Genomic DNA, 23,254 nt, shown 5'->3' with positions numbered 1-23,254 from the left:
GACTGCAAAGAACAAAAAAATAAAAAAGAAGAACATTGCTCTTTCCACCCCTCTTCTCTATCTCCTTCTTTCTCTTTTACTACTTTCTTTTTTTAAAAGCGTAAACACACATTCGTCTTGCCGGTTTAGCCGTTGCTCAAAGCTCAATGGGAGGTGAAGAAGAAAACAGCTAAATCAGACCAACGAGGGGCACTAACAACATTCTCTCAGGGGCCCTCCCTCCTGTTACTGAGGCCTTGCTTGGGTCTGAAGTGAGCAAGTGGAGTGCAAATCCCATGATTAAACTCTAAGTGCCCTTGGAAGTCACTGAGGCATTAGCAATAAAACACAGTGGGCCCACAGCTTTTCCCTGAAAGGCTCTCAGTGCATAAATGAGGGGATGGCGCCTGTCTCTCCATGTCCCCTCTCTTCTCCACCTTCAGTTTCTTTATACAAGAAGTCTCGGCTTTTGTGCAACAGCAGGACAGGACAAATAGATTGTGTTCTTGGTCTTGTGGACTTCTTTTTTGTCTTCCCTTGTAGGTAGCACGACATGAAAGAGACACTGTTTTCTTAGGAGCTTTGGCGAGTGCTGTGTTCTTAACAGAAACATTTTCAGACAGTTATCTGCAGAATGTAGAGAGCCTTATCAGCAGGAGGATTTGAAGAAGAGGCGCATCCTTTTTTCAGTTTTACATCTCTCCTGTGCATTTTAGGTAGAACACATATGTGGTCACTGTTAACTGTGTAATGTGTGCACTAACGTTTTGAAAAGTTCTTGACAATGAATGACAATTGAATGATTAGAAAGCTAGATTAGTTTGTCTTTAAACTGTACTCGCAAGATCCAGAATGTGCTGATTTAAGTACACACTGCTATATGAAAACTGTAAGCTGTGTTTCCAGTGGTTTTGCCTTCATTTTATAGAACAAATATACTGCAACAAATTTCAGGAGAAGTTAACTGAAGGGCATTCTGATACTAAAACTGAATCCAACAGGCTAAAACCTTCTCAACTGCCAAATCTTAGTCAGCACGACCATGAATTTAAAACCGACTCTAACATATTTTTAGTTGAGGTCATATTGGCACCAGTACAACAACAAAAAAAGCTATGCTGAGTTGGGACTGTGGACTGAGCAAACTCTCCTGTTAAAGTGGAACTAACTCTATACTCAAGTCATGTTTATAGCCTCTACACTTCACTTTATTCCCTTACAGAATATGTCTTGTTGACTGTGGAGATGAATCTTAGCTTTAAAAGGCGCATTCTTATTGAATATGATAACAGTAGTTCAACTTGAAAGTAACTAAAACTTGACTATCAAACAATCTGTGCTTTAATCTGTCCAAAACTGAATTAGTAGGACGTCTCTAAGGACACATGCATTAGAAAACTGCTTAACTGACATTATCTCAACAGTAATCATTAGTTGTTGGTTTAACCCTCATCCATCTGTCATATATATGTATGTGTGTGTGGGGTCCATGTCTGTCAGAAGCAAAATAATAACAAAAGCAAAATTTGATAAAGCATCATTGATAATGCAACTAATGTCATTAGTTTTGCCCATTATGCAAAATGAAAATATATTTAATGCAACTTGCAGCTTTTTATCAGGCAATGTTACCACTTCTGTGGTTTTCTGTCATTTTAAATATGTTTGTGATTTATATGATGAACGAGTCGAGGTCATTTTGACCCCAATATAAAATAACTGAAATAATCACAGAAATTAGCAAAATAAACACCAGGCAGCGCACATGTGTAATCTTGGTCCTGGGTCTGTCCTGGAGCTGTCTCACCTCCTCCTGGGACATGGCCAAAACATCTCACCCAGGAGGCATCCTGTGCAGATGGTCATACCACCTCAACTGGCTCCTTTCTATGTGGAGTAGAAGTGGCTCTACTCTACTCTGAGTCCCAGATAACCAAACTCCTAACCCTCATCCACTGCCCCAGTGCAAACTAGAAGTCATGACTTGACAAAGCCAACAGAACCACATCATTTGTCTGTAAATATTATGAACAGTTTTTATTTTCTGTGGCTGTAAAGGGACAAGAAACAACCTAATTAGACTAAAGCTAGCCAGACGGAATGGGCAGTTGTAGTATTTTCCGCATGCTATGCTAGCAATGAAAAAAGGAGCAAATAGTTTCAACCTTCCTGTCTGTGAATCAGGGGCAAAGGAAACTCTTTTGTTAACTAGATCTTCCAACTGAGTACTTGTCAGTCAGCAGGTGGAGGTTTCCTAACTCCTAGAAAGGTCGTTGCTGCTCAGAGTAAACATGTCATGTAGCAGTATGACCGAGGCATGCTGCAGCTCTCACAGGTACAGTAGATCCAGCATTGTCTCCAATGTTCTGATAACTTCCAGTCTGGGAACTTCCCCATCCGGGTGATGAAGTCTTTTTTTTTTTTTTTTTTAATGACTATCAGCATGCACCTAGTCCCCTGGACACTTTGTGTTAATTTAGAGACCATGACAAATATTAAGTAAACAAATACTTCAGTTTATTAAAACTGCAGAGGTGGAATTGGGTGCTTTCAACTGGGGTCCCCTGGCACCTCAAAACATTTGTATTTGTAAAAAGCACTAAGCAAAGCAGGAATAGAAAACAACAATTTCACGGCACTGACAAAGTCATAAAAATCGGAATGATAGAAAAAAAAAACACGTGCAAGATATTACAAAAATATACCTGTAGGGTTTGGGGTGTATGGACCCCAGTGATTCGGATTAGGGCTAAAGAAATATGATAAAATAGTTAAACTCTTTGTATCTAACTCTTCCTCCCTTCCTTCCACAGAGAATATAATAAACTGAGTATTCTGTATTTTCTATAAATATGTTTGCCTTTTTTATCTAATCTTATGAACCTTTAGAATATTAAAAGCATTAAAGTGATACTCTTTCTCTTCACCAATATAAACTAGTCATACATTTCTAGTTAAGGTAAATAAAATATACAGAAATGATAATTAATGCTAGATAAATAATTTAAACACTACAGAGTCAAATGTACTTATTTGGGTTTTAGGAAAATTGCACTGTGTTAAAAGCATAGTTTACACCATTCATAAGTACAGAGCACATATATATCTTAATATTTAGTTGTAGTTAAAAATTAAATATTCTTAAATTATACATGCAAAAGCATAAGCAAAAACACGTCTCTTTAAAAATACCTTTCTTTCCTCAGCAGTGACTCTATCTTTGAACATTACGTCACTGCCCTCTACTGCCAAAAGTTCAACATTACAGTCCCAGAATCTGACCACAGTTACATGTCAAAGGGCAACAGAGTCAAAAGCTAACTACTGTATTTCAAATTACATTAAACATGAGTGTTACAAAAAAACAAACAAACAAGTATTTCAAGTGTTAGACTAAAAAAAATGGAAAAAAATGATCACACATTGTTATGTAGAGTTATTTGGATCATTTAGAGAAATCACTGTTTTACACGATTTCTGTGGCATGAAATCACAGGCATGCTTCTACTTGTTAAGTTAATTACAAAGCATTTCAGAGGCTGACCACACACCTATGGAATAGATATTATGGAAAGTCAGATCTGGGGATCTCGGAAAGCACCAACAAGAAATAGAAGTAAAGTGGCAACAATGAATCAAACTCCGGCTGCTGTGCATATGGAATCCACTATGGGAAGGGGTTGTCAGGTGTGTAATTGAAACTAGCATCCAGGAACATAGCCAGAGTTCCCAGGGTGGTGATGATGACAAACAACCACAAGAAGAGACGGTCCACCACCAGGGCGATGAACTGCCAGTCTCCTGTCAGCTGCAGAGAACGCACACACGCAGACACAAAACTGAGTCAGCAATGTACCGTAAGTAGGTAATGACACATGAACATCGCTAGGGCATGTCTGGAACAATCTGTACTCAGGAACTGTAGGCAGAGTGAATAACAAGCTGCTTGACACTCACCGAGTCATCCGTGTCCTGCTTCTTCAGCTGCTCGGCCATGTATGTCACAGCAGCGATGGCTGACTTCAGATTGGGAGGGAGGATCAGACAGAAACTGTCAGTGTTGGGGACTCTCTGGAGCTGCACTGTGCTCTCACACCTGAAACAGAGAGGGAGAACGTCAGCAAAGAAGATGCAAAAACAAAAATGAATAAAAGTAAAGTCACTGCAACTTTGTGGACCTTTTCTCATAACCCCCACAGGAACTTCTCCTTTAGAAGACTTTACTATTGAAAGATGAGACAGTAGTCATTTTATTTCTCAAGGAAACACATGTCCATTTCAAGATCTTTAACTAGCTTTTATATGCTAAATGTTATGCTTAAAAAAGCAATACCAAGAGTCTGCAGTCATGCTAGTAGCTGCCTTCGTGTTTGCTAGTTTATGCTAACATGCGCACACTGACAATGCTAACACGCTAATGTGTAGCAGCTAGAGCTTTTTTTGACCCTTCACACTGTCTTAGTTTAGCATGTTAATGTGAAAACATTTGGTAATTATAGCACAAAGCATTAACCCTCATCCTCCCAACATATTTAACATACACAGACTACCGACTGGGCTCTGTGTAGATCTCAACAATCATAACAGTAGCTACATAATAGTCTTAAAACGTATTTCGTCTCAAAGTATCATTTATTATGTATTTAACATCTTATAAAAATATTGTTGTTTTATTACATTATTACTTAAAAGCTTCTTTAACACTGAATTTTGATTAATTTTAAGTAAGCATTAATTGTGTTGTTGTTGATGAGGATGATGATGATGATTTAACTAATCTGGACCATTTTCAATATAAAATTAATGGAATAAACACACAACCAGTCAGCCCAGCATGTCCTAGGTGGAGCTGTGTGCTTTTGACTGGTGTCCCAATTTAGAATCCCTAATTAACCTAACCCCATGCATGGTTTAATATTTATTATAGCAATTACAATATGACATTCAACTCAAAACCCCTCTTACTGTATAATATAAGACAAAGAACAATGTGTTTTGCAAAGAAAGCCCCTTCTAACCTGGAGGATATCTTGCTGCTCGAGCTTGTCACAAAAACACTTAGACACGTGTCCTCTGTGAGAAGTTAAAAACTGTAGTAACGACCTCACAAATGTTTCAAAACCTGAGATTTATGCTGCGTATGTCACGAGTCACTGTGCAGCGTGGTTAATCTCTGCTAAAACAAAGCATGACTTTGTTTAGACACAGAGATATCTGTCTTGTCTCTTTATAACATACAGAATGTGTCTTTGTGTGTCCTTGACCCAGGCAGGCTTCCTGCAGCTCCTCTAAACACTGAGTGACAGCAGCAAACTCCAAGCAGAGGGGTTAAGGTTTACGTGATGCAGTAACATTTGACTTCTTCATTCTTCGTCTCACACAGCTGTTCCATAAAGTGAAACACACGGGCGGACACAATCTTTATATTTATATTAGGCCTCTTTTATTTTTGTGATAGGACGGTCGAACAGACAGACGGAATAACATGCAGGGAATGGACCAGGGAAGAGTCAAACCGCTTTTACAGCCATTCGGCATAAGGGTCAAACCACCAAATTATACTGAGACCCAGGCAGGATCTTTCTTCTTTCTTCTGCTCTGTAACTCACTTGCTTCGTAACAAACTAAACTTCATAATTAAACCAAAAGACTAGATTATGAAATGACAAATTTGAGGGATTTATGTCTATATCTATCTATGTCTATAAAATTAAGATTGTCACCTGTATTTTGCACATCCTTTGTATTAAATAAAGGATTTCTATTTGAGTGTGATGTATCCATGCCTTTTATCCCACTTATTGAATTTGTGGATGGAAGAGTTCATACCTTTCTTTTGAGAACAGTTACGCTGTACTCAAACTTTTCTTTGCACCCACTAGATTCACATTGTTTTCATTCTTCATTATATGAATCATGGATGCATATCATGTAACAGGCTGGCTGGGCACCACAGTGCACCTGTCACACTGGCACCATCACTACATATCTGCAGTCTATGTGTATGGTTTATAGTTGTTCAGTGTGAGAGTCGATAACTAGCACCAGAATGAGGACGGCGTCAGTAAGGAAGCAGGAAGTGTTACAGAAAGACAGCATGACAACATAGGACAGTAAAAATGAATCAACTCCCATAGGGAGGCTGGTGCTGGTGTATGCATCCGTTTGTGTGTGTGTGTGTGTGTGTGTGTGTGGTAAGTAGTTTACATCATGTAAATATATCTATATTGAGTTAAACTCTTATTAGAGGGGAAAAAACATAAAAAACAAAATAAAAGAAATTCGCCCAAACTGCATGCTTGCATCAAGATGTGGGAATAGAACATGTATGCATATATGTATGCATATGTATACTGTCTGTGAATGGTACTCATGGCCATTGATCAGTGGTCTTTGATCAGTGGGTTTTGATCAGTAGTTGTTGATCAGTGGTCATGAGAATTTGCATAATTATGATTAAGGAACTGACCTCCCAGCCCATTGTTCCTTCAGTGGGCTGGTTTCAGTCATTATGCAAATGTACTGTTTATAAGATTTGGGGAAACCTGCAGTTAGCTGAGACTGAAGAAGTCACTTGGATGAGTGACGAAACGTTTCTCCCACAAAGCGCTACGTCCAGATGAACAGAATCAACTTTTGGACATGTATGCACTTATAACAAGCACACAGAGTTTGGAATAGTATAAAGTCTCATATCACCAAACATCCACAACATTCTTATTCAATAAGCAACAAGTCTGATAGTCAACTGATAAGTAAAAGTTACAGCGTGTTGCCTCATTTTTCACAGAACCGGATGAGGCAACAGACATATAGATGAATCATGTCTGTATTTCTATGATAGCACAGCCACCATCTCTCCCACATCTAACACGACAAAAGCCTCCTATGCCTCTATCACTCAGCACCAGCTTTCCCTTCCACTCATCTATTCTTCACTGTCCCTCGAGCTCCTTTCTGTGGGATTACCCCCTAATGCCAAACCTAAACAGAGGCTTAGTGGCTGGCGACTGTGGATGTGGGTGTGGGGCTTAGCTGGGGGTGAATGTGATGCTTTTGGAACAGGATGAGAGCTGTCCAGTACAAGATCTCATTCAGGGGACTGTGAAGCTGGTTATGAGGCAAGACCCATGAGGCAAGGTACCAGCTGATTAGCCAGAATGAAGCAGGTAACATAAAGACATCATGTTTCTAAGCAACTACACTCTTTCTGCTTATCTTGAGTAGCTTATCTCACCCATTCTTAACTACTACCAATGACAGTATGAAGCAAAACATGAACAATCCTAAAACTGCATTATGACACGGCTTTAACATGCACACGCACATTCTAGTCCTTTTATTAAAACAGTAAGCTGATCATCTGGATTGAATAGTTGATGCATTTCAGAAAACATAAAATAATTACCAAAACGTGCTCAAATTCATCATCTGACTGTGATTATCATTGCACTTTCCGCAGTTCATCAGTGGTAATAGGTATTATAATGTTTCAGTCAGGACTACAGAAGTGGACCAGATTAGTGGAATCTCAATCTCAGCTCATTTGTATAGCGCCAAATCACAACAACAGTTGCCTCAAGGTGCTTTATGTTGTAAGTTTAACCCTACAATACTACAATAATACCCTATATCATCCCTGCAGCATCAATTAAAAAAAACAAATTAGTATTTTGATTCTGTATCATATAATGTTTATTGCTGTTAAAATGACATTAACGCCGTAACCGTATTAAAGCGGCAAATCACTGCTAGCGAGTGCCTGGGACTGTACGGCGTCAACGCGTTAGCGCAGTTAGCTTGTTAACGCGTTAATGCTGTGCAGCTCCATGCACAGGGCGATCTGCACTAACTCGCTAACGGAGATTTGCTGCATAATGCGGTTATGGCGTTAATGTCATTTTAACGAGATTAACACTGACAGCACTAATTAATGTTACAATGTTATACTGTTATAATCCAACTTGTGGAGATTTGAATATATATTCTGCATTTCAGGCATGCCTTTGAAGCATCCAATACATTCTGAATTAGTACGACAATTCAAAATAGTTTAAGGTGTCTTCTTAAAAACACCTTTAACACAATCTTATGAGATATGATATCAGAAGGCTCAAGGAGATGTGTTTACTGTTGCAGCCTTGACAGATCCTCTGAGCTTCTGCAATGATGGCTATAATTCTGCCAACTCCAGCACACAGTGTACTTTACTATAATAGCTGATCTGGCACCAGATCCAACATTCACACTTTGGCACACTCTACAAAGGAGATTCATGCCCACACTGGCTTTTATTAATGTTAATAGAAATAGCTTTCCCCATCAGGATCTGCACATCTCAGCTTAGAAAGAGGCTGAATCAGGATGAATTAGCCTCAGGGTCAATACTTCCGCTCTGTGGTTCTTAATATTCGTGACAGGCGCTAGAACTTTTTGGCAGTCTCTCTTTATTTGATGATATAAACCAATACATTTAATTCCATCAAACATGTTACAATTTTGCCTGAAGAAAAATGAATATTTGTAAAAGTTTTCTGCTAGTGGAAAACTTTGTGTGGAGACTGTCTTACCAACTTTGCTGATGTGCATAACACAAACTCCACTTATTTCTATTTCTTAGTTATTTAATGCCTTGAAAAAAAACTGCCCGCTCATTTTTTTCACAACCATTCACAGACCTACTCGCTGGTTAAGACTTGTTTTAATAGTTAAAGTTAGAATTTAGCTTAGGGTTGGGGAAAGGTTTCACCTTTATAGTTGTGATGTTTTTTGTTTTAATAGGTTTGGGAGTTAAAACTAAAACTTCTTAGCCTTTCATCCTTAAAGGTCAAAGCCATCATTGGTGCTCAACCTGTGGCATTCAACCCTAACCCTATTCTGGTGCAGTATGTCTTTTTTTTTAACTTATATTAAAAACGATTCACTTAAATGTTGGTTTCCAGGGAAACAGAAAATATTAATTCTAACTGGCACCCATCAAAATATGTTCATATTCTTCCCAAAAGTACGTTTTGGTTGCTGTCAGAATGGAGTCGGGGTTGAGGTTGAGGATCAATGTCAATACATTTTGATTCAGAGAGAGCCTTACAGCCAGGGGCGGATCCAGAAGGGTGGCATGAGGTGGCAAGTGCCACCCTAAGATGATCCCTTGCCACCCCAGTTTTGCACATGACAGTGTTGTTTATTAAAATAAGATAGCATTAACATTTTGAGCGTAGTTATAGTCAACAGTGAATATAAATGCTAAAACTGAATATATTGCATAGTGTTCCCCCCCCTCCACCATTAGCAAATGATTCAGCCCATAGCAGGACCGGCTTTTTTCTTGTTTTCAGTAGTAACCATGCTTATGATTGTGCCAGAGCACATTCTGAACAACACTATGGGAATTTCACTTTTTACACAGGTGGTTGGATGTTACACTCTGGAAATGGAAGGAAGGTGAGTGTTATTAACCCTCCGTGGTCGGACACGCTGCACCTCCAAATCACATGACTGGTGTAAGCTGACATAGCAACAAGCTGCAGCCAAGCTGAGTCTCTATTTCAGCCCACATTGAAAGTTCAGACTTCAAAGTTTTTTAATTTCAATTAAAGGCCAGTAAATCCAGAGTTATGATAATATATAGAATCTACACTTTTTTCTAAATACTGTCGTCACGTTTTTGTGTGTGTGTGTGTGTGTGTGTGTGTTTTAAGCGTTTTCTAAGGACCGTGCGAAAACAGTAAAGAAAGGGGAAAAAAACTCTTCCCTATCAGTGGAAAAATATACCATGTTGCGCAATTTAAAAAACAAAAGTCAACCATATATAACCACCTGCATATGTGTAAGAAAAAAAGGGCTTCAATTTTGCCACCCCATTTGATTTCTTTGCCACCCTCATGCCACCCTAAGAAAATTTCTCTAGATCCGCCCCTGCTTACAGCCATACCTGTGCGTTTATATATATGTGGGTTAGAGTTAAGCTTCTTCCACAAACACCAGAGCAGGCAGTATCCACATGATTTCTGCACAAAATCTGAGATCTGAGAAGAGCTAATCAAAATGACAACAAGCCAACTGCTGTTTCCTGGCAATAAACCAAAGACGTTTGAAGTAGATTGGCTCAGCGATTGTCAAGGAAGGTCACAAATAGATGAACAAAGCTTTTGTGAATTATTAATACGAAGAAAATGAAGTAGATATTTTTGGATACTCATACAATTTCATTTAGACACAGTCACACCTCTAATAGATTGCTTTTTTTCTTTGTCATACCTGCCTCGCCAAGGTAAGACAAGATCAGGGTTGAGCTTGCGAATGAAATACTCTCCTCCCGGCTGTCGCCCATTGTAGCTTTGAATAGGTGTGTCATCAGCAGATTCCTCTTCCAAAAAGGGTTCCTCTGGTTTTGGCCTCATCATGCCAATGTATTTAGGCAGGAAATGTATGAACACCTGAAAAATTAAATGGAGGAATTCAGTGGTTTTCACAGAGGTTTGTACTTTTGTTTGAAGCTGACCCGACTTAACCCAAGCATAAATTACAACTTTATAGAAGGTATCTGTTTTACTCTGTGGCTTTACATGTAATGTCACTTTTCAAACAATGAATTCAGACAAACTACAATCAACAACGACTTCATTTAACACACTTTTGCAAAGTGCCTAATAATAGTCAGCAAGAGTCAGCAAAACTTCTATTGCTATTAGATTGTTAACTTTGAATGTCAACACTCATTCACTTGTATACATTTTTGCCTTCTGTAAGTGGTGCATTTTTATGTCCTATCCAACCAGAATTCATACTAACCTTTGTATTTTTATCATATGCTTACATACTTTCAAATTATAGAATTATAATGTGCACAAAACCCTTCTTAATGAATCTGTGGAACGTGGTTTAGTAAATTCTCAGCTGCTGTTCTGCTGTTCTGCTATTCTGGTAATGCAGTTAAACATAATGAACCTTTATTCATTAATTATCAATCACATTTCATGTGTATAATAATAAATTAACACTATACACCCCTCTGCATTTTTTGATAATATTAACGCTCTAATGTTTAAGGAAAATGTTTAAGGAAAATTTAGGAAAATCAACCCAGTATTTTTTGGGAGAAAGACAAAAGAACTACTTCTGGAGGAAAAATGTGAAAAGTTGTTCTTTGTTGCCTGTTTGTAAGACTTGAAAGAACAATTTGCTAAAAACACAAATGAAATATTCTGATTGGCTAAAATTTGGGTTGGGCGGGGCTAGGGCAGTCACAGATGGCCCAGCAGTGTAAATGTGAGCTTACAGTTAGAGAAAAATAAAGACAAAGTCTTCTTAACCCTCCTGTTATGTTGGCTGTCAAATTGATCCATTCTAGTGTGAAATGATCTACAGCATAGGTGTCAAACTCTGGCCAAATTTGGCCCACAGCCTAATTACATTTGGCTCGCGAAGCCATACCAAATTACTATTAGAGCTGGCCTACTGGTATTATACAGCTAATATATATATTGTTTAGTATTAACCTTTGCTTGTTCCATATTCAGTTTTTCAGCAAAACGTGTTTGAGTCTATAAGAAAAGATTCATTCTTATATCTGGAGGAATAAATATATTTCAATAAATATTAACGTTAGCCTGTGACTTTGTTCCTGTTTTGAATTTTGGCCCACTGTGTATTTGAGTTTGACACCCCTGATCTACAGTATAGTGTGTACTACAACGTCTCTGGAGACTCAATATTTTCTCCCATTTCATAACGAGTGCTGTCAGATGGGAGACAGATACGGTGACAGTTATTATTATCCCATAAAAAAATAATAATGTTAAAGAGGTTTTTTTTAATAATCAGTGTCATGAAAAACTATTATATTTTATATGTAGGTCTTTCCAACGTACTTTAAAAAAAAAGTTTTTTTGTAAAAATATATTCTCATTGAACCATGACCTGTAAGACAAAACCGTAACTAAACATGCCCTGGGTCAGGAACACAAAACACATTGCTGCACCTGAGAAACTGACATTACAGGACAGTTAAATTACATATAAAGTAACCTTTATGATATCCTCAAAGTTTAACTATATTCATAAAAAAATTATATGTGATCTGTGATTTCAAATTCTTACATAAACATTTTAGATGATTATTAAATACCTTTCGGACCCAGCTTGGCATGATGTGTGTGCTGGGTGTTCGGTGATGCAGGTTGAGGACTACCACACTTAGGATGACAGAGAAGGTCACCAAGATCATAGTGAACATGACGTAGTTGACAATAATTGGGATGCCGAGGGAAGTCTCTGGGACCTTGTCAGCCAGCAGCAACATGAAGACAGTCAGAGCAATGAGGACGGAAATGGAAAGAGTCATTTTCTCTCCTGCAAAGAAAAGGGACAAGTTGACAAATTAATTATGACAGTAAGGTAGAAAACATTTTTTCTGTAGACAGTGTTATACTAACAAGAGCAGAATTCAAGACATTAAGGAACTTGCTATCAAGAGACTTGCTGATATTTATTAGACTCAGGCTGATTTCCATCAATTTCAGGGTTTAGCAATTGGCTCTAATCTGGTTATACACTGAGGTACTATATCAAACTGCTATTTTTTAGTCAGTGGTATCTTAGGCCGAGCAGCCTGCTAGGTTTGTTATACACTTGTAAAAACCCTGAAGCTTTCCGTTGAATATGTTCTGCTTTTTTGTTTGTTTTTTCATTGGCAGTGAAGCATTATTATGATGTGTCTGCAAAAAGACAGTGAGTAACAATGATCCATCATTCACCTTCAATGTATTGTAGATCAATACAAGGTCGCCCAGACTTACAAAGCAGCTCAAATTAGACACATGCTTGTTGTCATGAGATTAGGCTTGGCAATGATGTGTAGTCATAATGTCACAACATGTCACATGTGCTGACCTGCTCCAGGAGGCAGGTAGAAGACAAATATAGCCAACACGCTGGTGAGGATACAGGGCACAATGATGTTGATGATGTAGAAAAGAGGCTTCCTCTCTATGATGAGATAGAAGGTGATGTCCTCATACAGGTCCTCCTTAACGTTCTTTCTTGTTGGTTTGTGACAAATGGCCCATTCACCATTCTCTGTCCAAGGTGAGGCGCAAGGAGAAGAAGTTAAGTGTTAAGATGATTTATTCTAAATCAGACACAGTCTGGTAAATAAAAAATGAAGCCACTAAATAGCTTAAAAAAATGTACGTATACGAATTACGAACACGTAAACAGGACAAATACTGAAAAGCGTCACTACGTGCACCAACCAGTGAAAGCGTTCTCATCTATTACAATCTCTTGGATCTCTTTGCCGTCATCATCCAGAAAGTATTGCAGGTCAACCTCAGAGGAATCATAGGTGTACGAGCGGAAAATCATGCTGCAGTTTTGCCAGTCAAATGGGAAGTACGCCACCTATAGATTGTTAAATGAAAGTCAACATATCATTTTGAAGATGACTCTCAAAAAAGCTCCAAGGAGGAACCGTCTATGCACTGGTACAGTTTCAATAGAAACGAGCTTAGACTGTACCTCTATAGAGCAGGAACTGCGGTAGATGGCGGGTGGAAGCCATTTAACAGTGCCGTCACTGTAAACCAAGACGTTGACGTACAGAGCCACATCAAACTGGCCGTCATTACTGAAGGAAGAGAAACGTGACATTTATTGAGACAAAGTATCCTATCACAGCATCAATCCAATACCAGTGTTGGTGTTGATCAATCTGACACTATGTGGCGTGTCCAAACTAATACTATGATTGGTTTGATTATAATCCAAAGAGACAAATTAAAAAGTTTATCTTGACAGGAAGTCAGGGGATCATTGAACTTATTATAAATCATCCAGGAAGAAACATGAATTGGCAGTACTACTCGGTACTTGAGATATTCTAAGTTGGGTGAAACAAATGTGAAAAGTTCTTGAAAAAATTACTTACAAAATGTCCAGATTAGTACATATTTTACACTGAAAACATAGAAGACCCGTATGTTCTCCATAGCTGGTTTTTCTTTTGGCATATACACTGAAGCGCTGAGGTGTACCAATAATTATTCACACTCTAACCTGTGGCTCTTTGAAAAGTCTAACCCTCAAAGGTTTTCATGGAGACAATGTAGTTAGGCAGCATCAGATGGTAGTCTGTAGAATGACTTTGGACACCAAGAACAAGTAGAAGTGAGTTGAGACAAGCTCTGGGTGGTGGGGAAAAGTTACTGGTGTTTGGGGTATCTTCTGGGCAGACGACACAGGACAAAGAGACTTGGTGGTGGAAAGAGGAAGTGCAAGAAAACACTCAAAGGTTAGTGAAGAAACAGTGGGACAGTCAGGAAGATGAATAAAGTGCACAGAGTACTGGAGGCTAATAATATAAAAAAGAGAGGTGGCAAAGCCAAAGGAAAGCAGGCAGGGGTCTCTGTGGACTCTGTGGAGCCTGGACAGGTGGAGGTATGCTCTGGAGAGAAAAGGAATGAAAGTCAGTAGTAGCAAACAGAATACGTGTGTGTGAATGAGAGAGTGGCAGGTGGAAAGATGAAAATGTAAAGAGTATCAAAAGTCAAAAGGAAAGTTTACAAAATGGTAGTGAGACCTGATGTGACATGTGGTTTGGAGATGGTCTAACTCAGCCAAATGTGGTGGACCAACCTCATCTTTAGGGCAGGCACTCTGTTAGTCATGCAAGATGTTGTAAGTGTGAGCGCAGTCAGGACACTCACTTGTTTATGAGGTAGATGTCAGGTCGCCACACCTTGTTGGGAGGAATTCTCAGAACATTAATGTCGTCATATTCAGCTGGGTTCCAGGACAGCCTGTAGTCTCTCCATTCCTGCAGGGATGAACAAAAGGAGAAAGGCAACGTGAATCACGAAAAAGAAAAAGAGTAAACAGCCAACAAGTGATGTCCCTGTCATTCCCATCTTTGATTCTCCAGCCTTTGGCAAGTCATTTAATCCCACTGACATAAACATTCACAATCAAGCACACATACTGTCACAAACAGAGCAGCCATCCTGAAATCTAATCAGCGAGGGCGAGGGAGCGAACTGAGACAGTGAGTCAGAGAAAAAGAGAGATAAAACATGAAATAATTTGTAGTTATGAAAAGTGACAAGTCCGTTTGAGGGCAGAGGGAAGGAGCACAGGAGAGAGGAGTCAGAGCAAGGCTCAGTAATGAAGATGAATGTTTTCATGCTCGTACCAGATTCATGAATACGTTAGTCGTCATCTCGCCGTTCTTCTCATTCTGCAGTGGGATAATAATAGGGAGAGGGGTGGACGTACGTACATTAGTGATGCCACCATATCTTGTTGTGTATGACAGTGCCATTACTTTCAGACCTCCTCTATTGAAACTAATCGAGACACATGAGTGTGATCCTGGTTCTATTCAAACTCACCAATCAAATTACATCTTAGGTAAAAGATAGGGTGAGAATGTATTTTAGACATGGTGTAGAAGCATGCAATGCTATGAAGTATTTGTTTCCTTCCTTTCTTTAGCATATTTTTTCACAGTTACATATTTCCAATCATTAAAATAATTTTAATATTAGATAAAAAAAAAATACAAATTACAGTTTTACCTGGTGCTATGTAAAGAAAACGAATTGCCCCTTAAATCTAATTACTGGTTATGCCTTCCTCAGCAGCATGAACTGCAATCAAGCATTTGTGGTAACTGGCAAAGAGTCTTTCGCATCACTGTGTAGAAATTTAAACCACCCTTCTTTGCAGAATTGTTTTGATTTGGCCACAGTAGAGGGTTTTCAAACGATGCATGGCAAGTTTAAAGTCTTTCAAAAGCATCTCAATTGGAAATAAGTTCAGACTGCTTTCTTTGAGCCAGTCAGAGTTTGACTTGGATGTATTCTGGATCATTATCCTCAAATATGCTTTAGCATTGGACATTGTTCCACCAATTACAGCAAGTCATCCAAGCCCTGAAGCAGCCCTGCACCATCACTTTACCATTACCATGTTTGACTATTGGTACGATTCTTTTCATGAATTCTGTTAATCTTACAACAGATGTAACTAGACTCAGACCTTCCAGAAAGTTCCATTTTTGTCTTGTCAGTCTACAGAAAACATTTTCCCAAAAGTCATAAATATGTTTAAAGGACAAAGTGAGATGAGCCTGTGGTGTTGTTGTTGTTTTTGGTCAGCAGTGGTTGTCGCCTCAGAACTCTCCCTGGATGCCATTTTTGCTCATTCACTTTCCTATTGTTGAAACATGAACACTGAACTTAACTAAGTAAGGCCTGCAGGTCTTTAGATACTGTTCTGGGTTCTTTTGTGATCTCTTTGATGAGTTGTCAGTATGGTCTTGGAGTAATTTTGTTAGGCCAACCAGTTAGAAATGGCTTTGATGTCAATGACTTTGTATGTCAATGGTTTCATTAGATCCTGGCATGTTGTGCTGCTGTTTGAGATCTTTTAGCTTACTTCACTTTGTCAGAGTTTCCATTTAAGTGATTTCTTCATTTGAGAGATCACGTAGGGCCAAGTAAGTTTGGATAGTCTTGTTGCAGGTTGAGAAAGGGATTTGCCATTTCATTTATTGTGCTGTAATATTTTTTGGATTTTGAAATAGCTAAAACTTCAGTTTAAACTGGTACATATAAAGCCAGCCCTATCAGGAATCCTTAACTGGTAGGATGTAGAATATTTTGTTTGCATGTCTGAGGGCATATTTGTGCATTGTTTACGTTGTTCATTTACCAAGCTGACAAGCTGAGAGAGGGTCATCCCCACCCGCACCGTCACCTTATCCTCCCAGTAACGAGCCGGTCTCACTTTCATGTTGTAGTTTTCAAATAGCTTCTGATGAAGCCTTCTCTCTGTTTCAGAGGCTCCTGCATGAAGGCATGAATGCAGACACACAGTATAATGAAGAGAAAATGATAAAAAAGGAACAGCAGTGATATTAAGAACAAAAACGCAACAAAGAAAAAGGAAGGATGAAAATCTGGTGAAGGGAAGAAGTGATGAAAGTAAAATAAGAGAGACAACGAGGCCTTAGAGATCATATAAAACAAGTAGATCTTTCAATGTGAAATTTTGCACTTTATACATGAAATCACAAAAAAAGAAATGACACTGGAGTCACAAATAAAAATTCTGCAGTGGCATAGATGGCAATTATCTCACCAATGCCCTTAAAGAGTCCGTCATCAGGCCTGTTGTTTCATATTTAACTATGTAACTGTAGTAACTGTGCAGGTTACTACAGTTACATAGTTGTAGAAAATTAGAAATGCCTCATTTCGTTTTTGCGTCTTCCAGGTTTGTGTTTTACTCTAGTATTAGCAAGCAGAAGATGCAGAAATCTGAGCTCTTTACTTTACATTAGAAGAAGATGAGCGGACTTTTTCATCTACGTTCTAAATTTATCATTCTGTTCTGTCACATAACTACAGTGATAGATGCTCATATCAAACCTGGACAAGTCTCAAATAATGATGTCAGTGTGTGTTTAAGTGATCTCTGTGAGCCAGCAGCTTTGTCTCTCGTCCACTAGTTTCAACTGTGAATCTTACAAAACAGCAGAGCTGGGAGTTAGTATAATGTCTATAAATGCATGTAAATGTTGTATAGCCTATTTTATTACAAATGAAAGTAAAAGATTGACCTTAGATCTATTACCACTTAAACGTTTTCCTTTTGTTAGATTGTCAGTCACTTGCATACTTTTGGCATGTTCAAAGGTGCTATAGAAGTAAAGTTTAATTGACTAAAAAAAAGGCTTGAACAAGTCTTAGTGTATGTGAGTGAGATAAAGTTCAACACAAGCAAGTCACATGTTGATTTGTGGATTTGAGTCACCGACACCAAACCACAGCATGTTTGCTCTTCAGAATCACTGAGTCAGGCCTGCAGTGGTTTGAGGTTCAGTTCCCACTGAGATTAGCTACGCTAAAAATATCATCTAATCTATATTGTGGACAGACCACTGCTCTGTTATGTTGTTCATACTCAAACACGTATCAGCAGGCTATTTATTATTATTAGTTAGAATTTACAATTATTCTGAATATGAATATTGCATTTGTGAGATATGGTCGATTTACAAGAGCAATTTTTTTTTTTTTAATTTATTTATTTTTAGAAAGAGGGGCAATACATATTAATGAACATTTTAACAAATGTAAATATGCCAGATTATAGCCTTGGGCTAATTTCCATCTGCAGACCCTCTGGCAGGTTGGTGTTAAACACAAGTTAGTCAAAACATACAGAGACACTATTTACAGGTCATGTGACAAGGACAAAAACAGTGATCACATTATACTAGAACAAACAATGACAAGGAGAGTGGACACAGAGCAACGCAACAATTATATTGCACAAACCCCAGTATTGTACATGCCCTGACCGTCATGATATTGCGTTCACCCATTGCACTAACAGTTGTTTCCCTTTTTGTAATACACTAACTCTTTTTCCCATCCAATATAAAGCATGATTATTAAACATGATTACATGTTTGTGTGTCCCTCAGCCGCCCTTTTAAGTGACTCTTAAAGATGGGTAGACTTGTACTTTCCCTCACTGACAGTGGAAGACTATTCCAGAAGCTCACTCCCTGATATGACAGAGCATTCTGTGAAAAGGTGGTCCGCCTGAATGTCAATTCACAATCACCTCTAACAGTGGCTCGAGTCAGTCGAGACCCGGCATCACTGCTAGACTTTTGTTTAATAAAATCACTCATTGGTGGAGGCGCCAGACCATGTATAACTTTGTATATTAGACAGGCAGATGTAAATAATTTGAAATTAGTAAAATTTAAAAACTTGTATTTTTCTAAAATTTGACAATGGTGATATGAAAAAGGTTTTTTATCTAAAAAAACTTTTTCATATCACAAATAAAAGTGATAGATCTAAAGTTTATGATTATAAAGGGTCAAAAGACATAACGGCAGTGTGAGATAAGACAGGATAGGCCCCAAAACACTTTATTGCTTTATTACAGAATACAAACTTAAACTGGGAATATGCTAGGAGTCAAACTAACACACAGGCAGAACACACAGCCAGGGAATGATGGAGAGCACAACAAAACACACAAGGAAATGCAGACGGGATAAACACAGGGAATCAAGGCAGAGTGGAAACACCTGGGAAACACAGCTGGATAATAATCTAACAGGCAAGTGAAGCAAACTATGAACCATCAGTTTTACTTCATGAGGATGAAGCACACTGTCAAAATAAAACAGGAAGCATGAGAAACACACACTGAGATTCAGACTGACTAACTACAGGGAACTGGGGAACGAGGGAGCAAGACAAGACATGGAGACACAGAGTGACGGCAAGAGAACGAGGGACAGAACTGAACATACATAACAATGAAGCGCCTTGAGGCGACTTTTGTTGTGATTTGGCGCTATATAAATAAAATTGAATTGAATTGAATTGAATAACAAGACATGATAGACTGCACAGGTAGGCAGCACAAACGCTGGGTCAGAGACCCAGGACCATGACAATCATATTTTTAACTATGGTTGTTAGGAAATCCATCCTTCTACTTGTGTTGTTCTTTTCAATAATGTGTAGGATAGAACAGCTATGGCACAGCTTAAAACTAACTAACTAAAAGAAATACATTGATTTGTTCAAACATTTCAATGCCGTCACGGATCTCCAGGTAAAGTTTGCAGAAAGTGTCTAAAACTGTCAACGCAAATCTAAGCTGAAGATGTAGGATCTTGATTTGTATATGCAAGTCATGATGTGTACTTCTTGTATACTTGTGCCCTGGCACCTAAATTAGTAATGAAATCTATAATTATACAAACACATTACACAAGTTTTACAAATACTGTATACTTAATGAACTGTGGCATAAATTAAAATTTGTAATCAACTTAATTTATTTACTGATTTACTGTTATACTGTATCCAACATCTGTTGAAAAGAAAGGATATTTGAAAACAGGGAATCAGCCTATGCTGGAGCTCAAACCAAGACATGAATGCATGTGTCAGATTAACACACATAAAAGAAATTTCGCTCAACCCACAGCTGTTTTGTTCTTAGTTTGTGTCCATGAGGAGACAATTATGATAAAAATGAAGAAACATTAATCAACATCAGTTTCATAAATGCCAAAAGAATTGTTCTGAAGGAAAAAATAAACCAAACCAAAATAAGAACAGATAAAGCCATGTTAAACTTTCCACTAGAAAGGAGAAGATATGTAAAAAAGAAAGTTTTCATAGGACTCAGAATACCCTGAGAGCTTTTAGTTAAGACCACTTTTTAAAAAGTTATGAGAAGGTTTGGTTCTTGAAAGCAAAGATATAAAGAAATTAGGGGTGGCTCAAAACTTTTGCACAGTACTGTAAATTAACTGCATCAGTTGAATTGTACTTAGATATTATTATTATTATTGTCATTTAATCTCTGTCAAGTTATAATATTTTAAAAAGACAATGTCTTAGAAGTCATGTATGACAGAAAGCTCAGCATTAGGGACTCCTTCTTTCCGAATATGCGATTAAACAGCATGTGGCAAAGACAGAGGACAGACGGGACACGCAGGAGAGGCAGGGCAGGTGCTGGTGGTGTACGATGGGTAGCAAAGGTGACTGAGCTAATGTAATTGATATGTAGTAAGGGAGTAGGATCAAAGGGATGACTGAGATACCAGCTCCATCGGGGACAAAATTAGATTCTGATTAACGAACAATGATGTGTTAATGTGATTCATTATGTGTTCCAGAGGAGAAGAAGGAGGCCACTCTTGTTTACAAGTGGACAACATCTGTGGAAGGACATAAAATACAGGCTTTGTTCCCTTGGGACTGCAGTTTTATCGCTGGTGAAACATACCTGTAAATTCTCACTGACTGTATGACAAAAGGTCAAGAAATGGCCACAATCATCACCTGTGCAGCTTTTTTTTGTCATTCATTTATTTCTTTTGCTTTTCACTCACATTATGGTGTCAGGAGGTCAAGGTTATTGTAGGGTCTTTACCTTACTATAGGAAGCGCCTTGAGGGAACTGCTGCTGTGAATTGGCACTATATAAATGAAACTGACCTTGAGCTGAACCTGGTTAAATCAATTTTAATCATGATTTTAACACGTAGCCTTTCCCACTCAAAAACGGGGGAATTAAAAAAAGAACATCAAGAAAAAAAACAGGAGATGGAATCAATAGCAATTTAACTGGAGTGACAGGGTGAAGTTGTGGATGTGAGATAGTTGTGTGTTATCTGATCTGACTGGAGCTGTCTGATTCAAATTATGCCTCGATTCCTCCACATGAAAACAGACTCCCTTCGATCCCACCAGGAAATAAGTAGCAGTTAGGACACATAGACAAATAGGAACACTGCAACGCAGGTCACCAGCAACCATGGCTGTTTGTTTTTAGTTGAAGTTAAAAGTTAAAGCCATTTTTTTACGTTGTTCCTTCGTTTTTTTAGTATAATGAACATTTCACTATGTAGGTTTTGATTTAGATGGAAGAGAAACATCATGTCTCTCTTCTGAAAATACTTATTAGTAATCATGCTGCTATTAGTTCCAGGGATGCTCATTAGCCAGATTTATGTGGCCAGATTATGCGACATTTAATCAGCTTAGCATGATTCATCTTAAAATCTATTTTTAAACGTCCTCAAACCATGAAAACTAATGGCACACACTGGCATTCCTAAAAACGTCCTTACCAGTGAAAGTAAGGCAAAAGCAGCCACACACGAAGAGAAAGGTATTCATCCTCATGCTAGTGCTCAGGTACATCTTCATTTGTCCAATAATGGCAATCATGTCATCTTCTGGACTCTTTGTTAGCCAACCAAAGGCTCTTCTAGCGGCCACAGCCAGTCACGTCCCACCTTCACCTGGATACAAGATGAATGGTCACCCCCTAAAAGCTCAGGAAAATCAGTGCGCTGCTCCAGCTGGGTTACAGCTAGTTAACACCCCGAACGGCGCGCGCTCTTCAGCTAACGACCCTGTCTCCTGTCCTTTCGTCTCTTTTGTGGCCATGACTCTCTGGGTGAAACCATGACCTGATTGGATGGATGTGCTGGGGGGGGGGGGGTGCGCTTGTACTGGGAACTCTGAGGGGCAGGCACCTGTTGGTGCTCACCAATCTGAGGTTAGCACTGCAGGGATTGTGTGTGGGAGTAAGAGGAAGTGGAGGGGGTGGTATGGCTATGTGCTGTGGGTTATGACAATGGAGATATTTTTGGGAAGTTGATTGGGGGGTTGTCGGTAGGCGAAGGATGATTGGTGGTGCTGTAAAGCTGACGTGGGTCGTGCTGTAGGTGGCTTCTCTGGCTCTCTTAACTTTTAATGCCTGCTTGATCCCTTCAGCTATTCGTCTTCCCTGGTAAATCAAACCTTCTCTACCTCCTTCAAGGCTTTAAATATTCATTTTCAGCCTCCCTCCTTGGGGATTGTTGCAGTCATACCCATTGCACTGTGTTGTGTGTGGTATCATCTGGCCATTATATCCCTGAGTTAAATTGGTTTTCAAATATTAAGCAGTTTTACTGAAAAGGTTGACAATAAAAAAAATATTAAGCTCAGTTTTACAGGAATAGCTTGTCATCAAAGTTTTATTTTATGTCCTTTAAACAGGTGTGCAAAAGTATCCTGCGGGGAAAAATCCAGTGATTTAAAGTCACTATGTGTGGAATTTTGACTTCCCAGCTGCTGCCCCCTAGTGGTCTGACACCAATAAGAGCAGTTTATATCCACCAAGACTCAAAACTTCATCCATATCATGCAGGAACTGAGCCCCAGGATCCAGAAGGATCCTGATCATTTTGTCAGTGTTTTTAATTTCAGCTTAATATTGTCTCTGTGTCCTTGCATTGATATAGAATCCTTCCAAGCCCATCTTTTACGCAGCTCCACCATTTTTTGAGTAATCCTGAATATAAAGAGAAAGACAGCGACGAACCACCACAAACACTGAATTTATTGTCAGATTTTTCTACAAATCAAAAGTAGCAAAATCGATTATGCAATTTAAAAATAAAAAATGCTTTTAAACCAAAACAATATTTCAAGACCGTGCCTGTCAAAGACGATTGTTATTTCCATGTGCATCAACTTTTTTTGCGTGACATGGCGTACAAACCCATCACATTTAGAAAGGTCATCTCCACACAGAAGGAAGGAAGTGGCACAGAGATACAGACAAAAGCAGGCATTCACAGATTTGACACCGATTAAGTCAGCTACAACATGAAGAGGAAGAGCAGGAGTGGAGCGGGGTTGCAAAGCAGCTTGCAGTGGCACAGCAACCA

The 23,254-nt window shown here is 38.7% G+C and overlaps 1 protein-coding gene across 1 annotated transcript; it reads right to left on the bottom strand.

Annotated features, from left to right (window-relative positions):
- Positions 1–3,559: 3,559 nt before the first annotated feature.
- chrnb1l (cholinergic receptor, nicotinic, beta 1 (muscle) like) lies at positions 3,560–21,879 on the bottom strand. The gene is made up of 11 exons (XM_087839380.1): positions 21,662–21,879; positions 16,690–16,823; positions 15,167–15,211; positions 14,685–14,794; positions 13,498–13,606; positions 13,233–13,380; positions 12,871–13,056; positions 12,107–12,330; positions 10,237–10,415; positions 3,937–4,075; positions 3,560–3,787 (listed from the first exon to the last, which is right to left on the bottom strand). The coding sequence occupies exons 1-11, from the start codon at positions 21,759–21,761 to the stop codon at positions 3,647–3,649; spliced, it is 1,515 nt and encodes a 504-aa protein (XP_087695506.1). The 5' UTR covers positions 21,762–21,879; the 3' UTR covers positions 3,560–3,646.
- Between the last annotated feature and the right edge of the window lie 1,375 nt (positions 21,880–23,254).

Source organism: Neolamprologus brichardi, chromosome 3, assembly GCF_056152115.1.
Source record: "Neolamprologus brichardi isolate AB-2024 chromosome 3, ASM5615211v1, whole genome shotgun sequence".
Taxonomy (NCBI): Eukaryota; Metazoa; Chordata; class Actinopteri; order Cichliformes; family Cichlidae; genus Neolamprologus; species Neolamprologus brichardi.
Note: the sequence above shows the minus strand (reverse complement) of the source record. Positions and strands in the feature narration are given on the sequence as shown.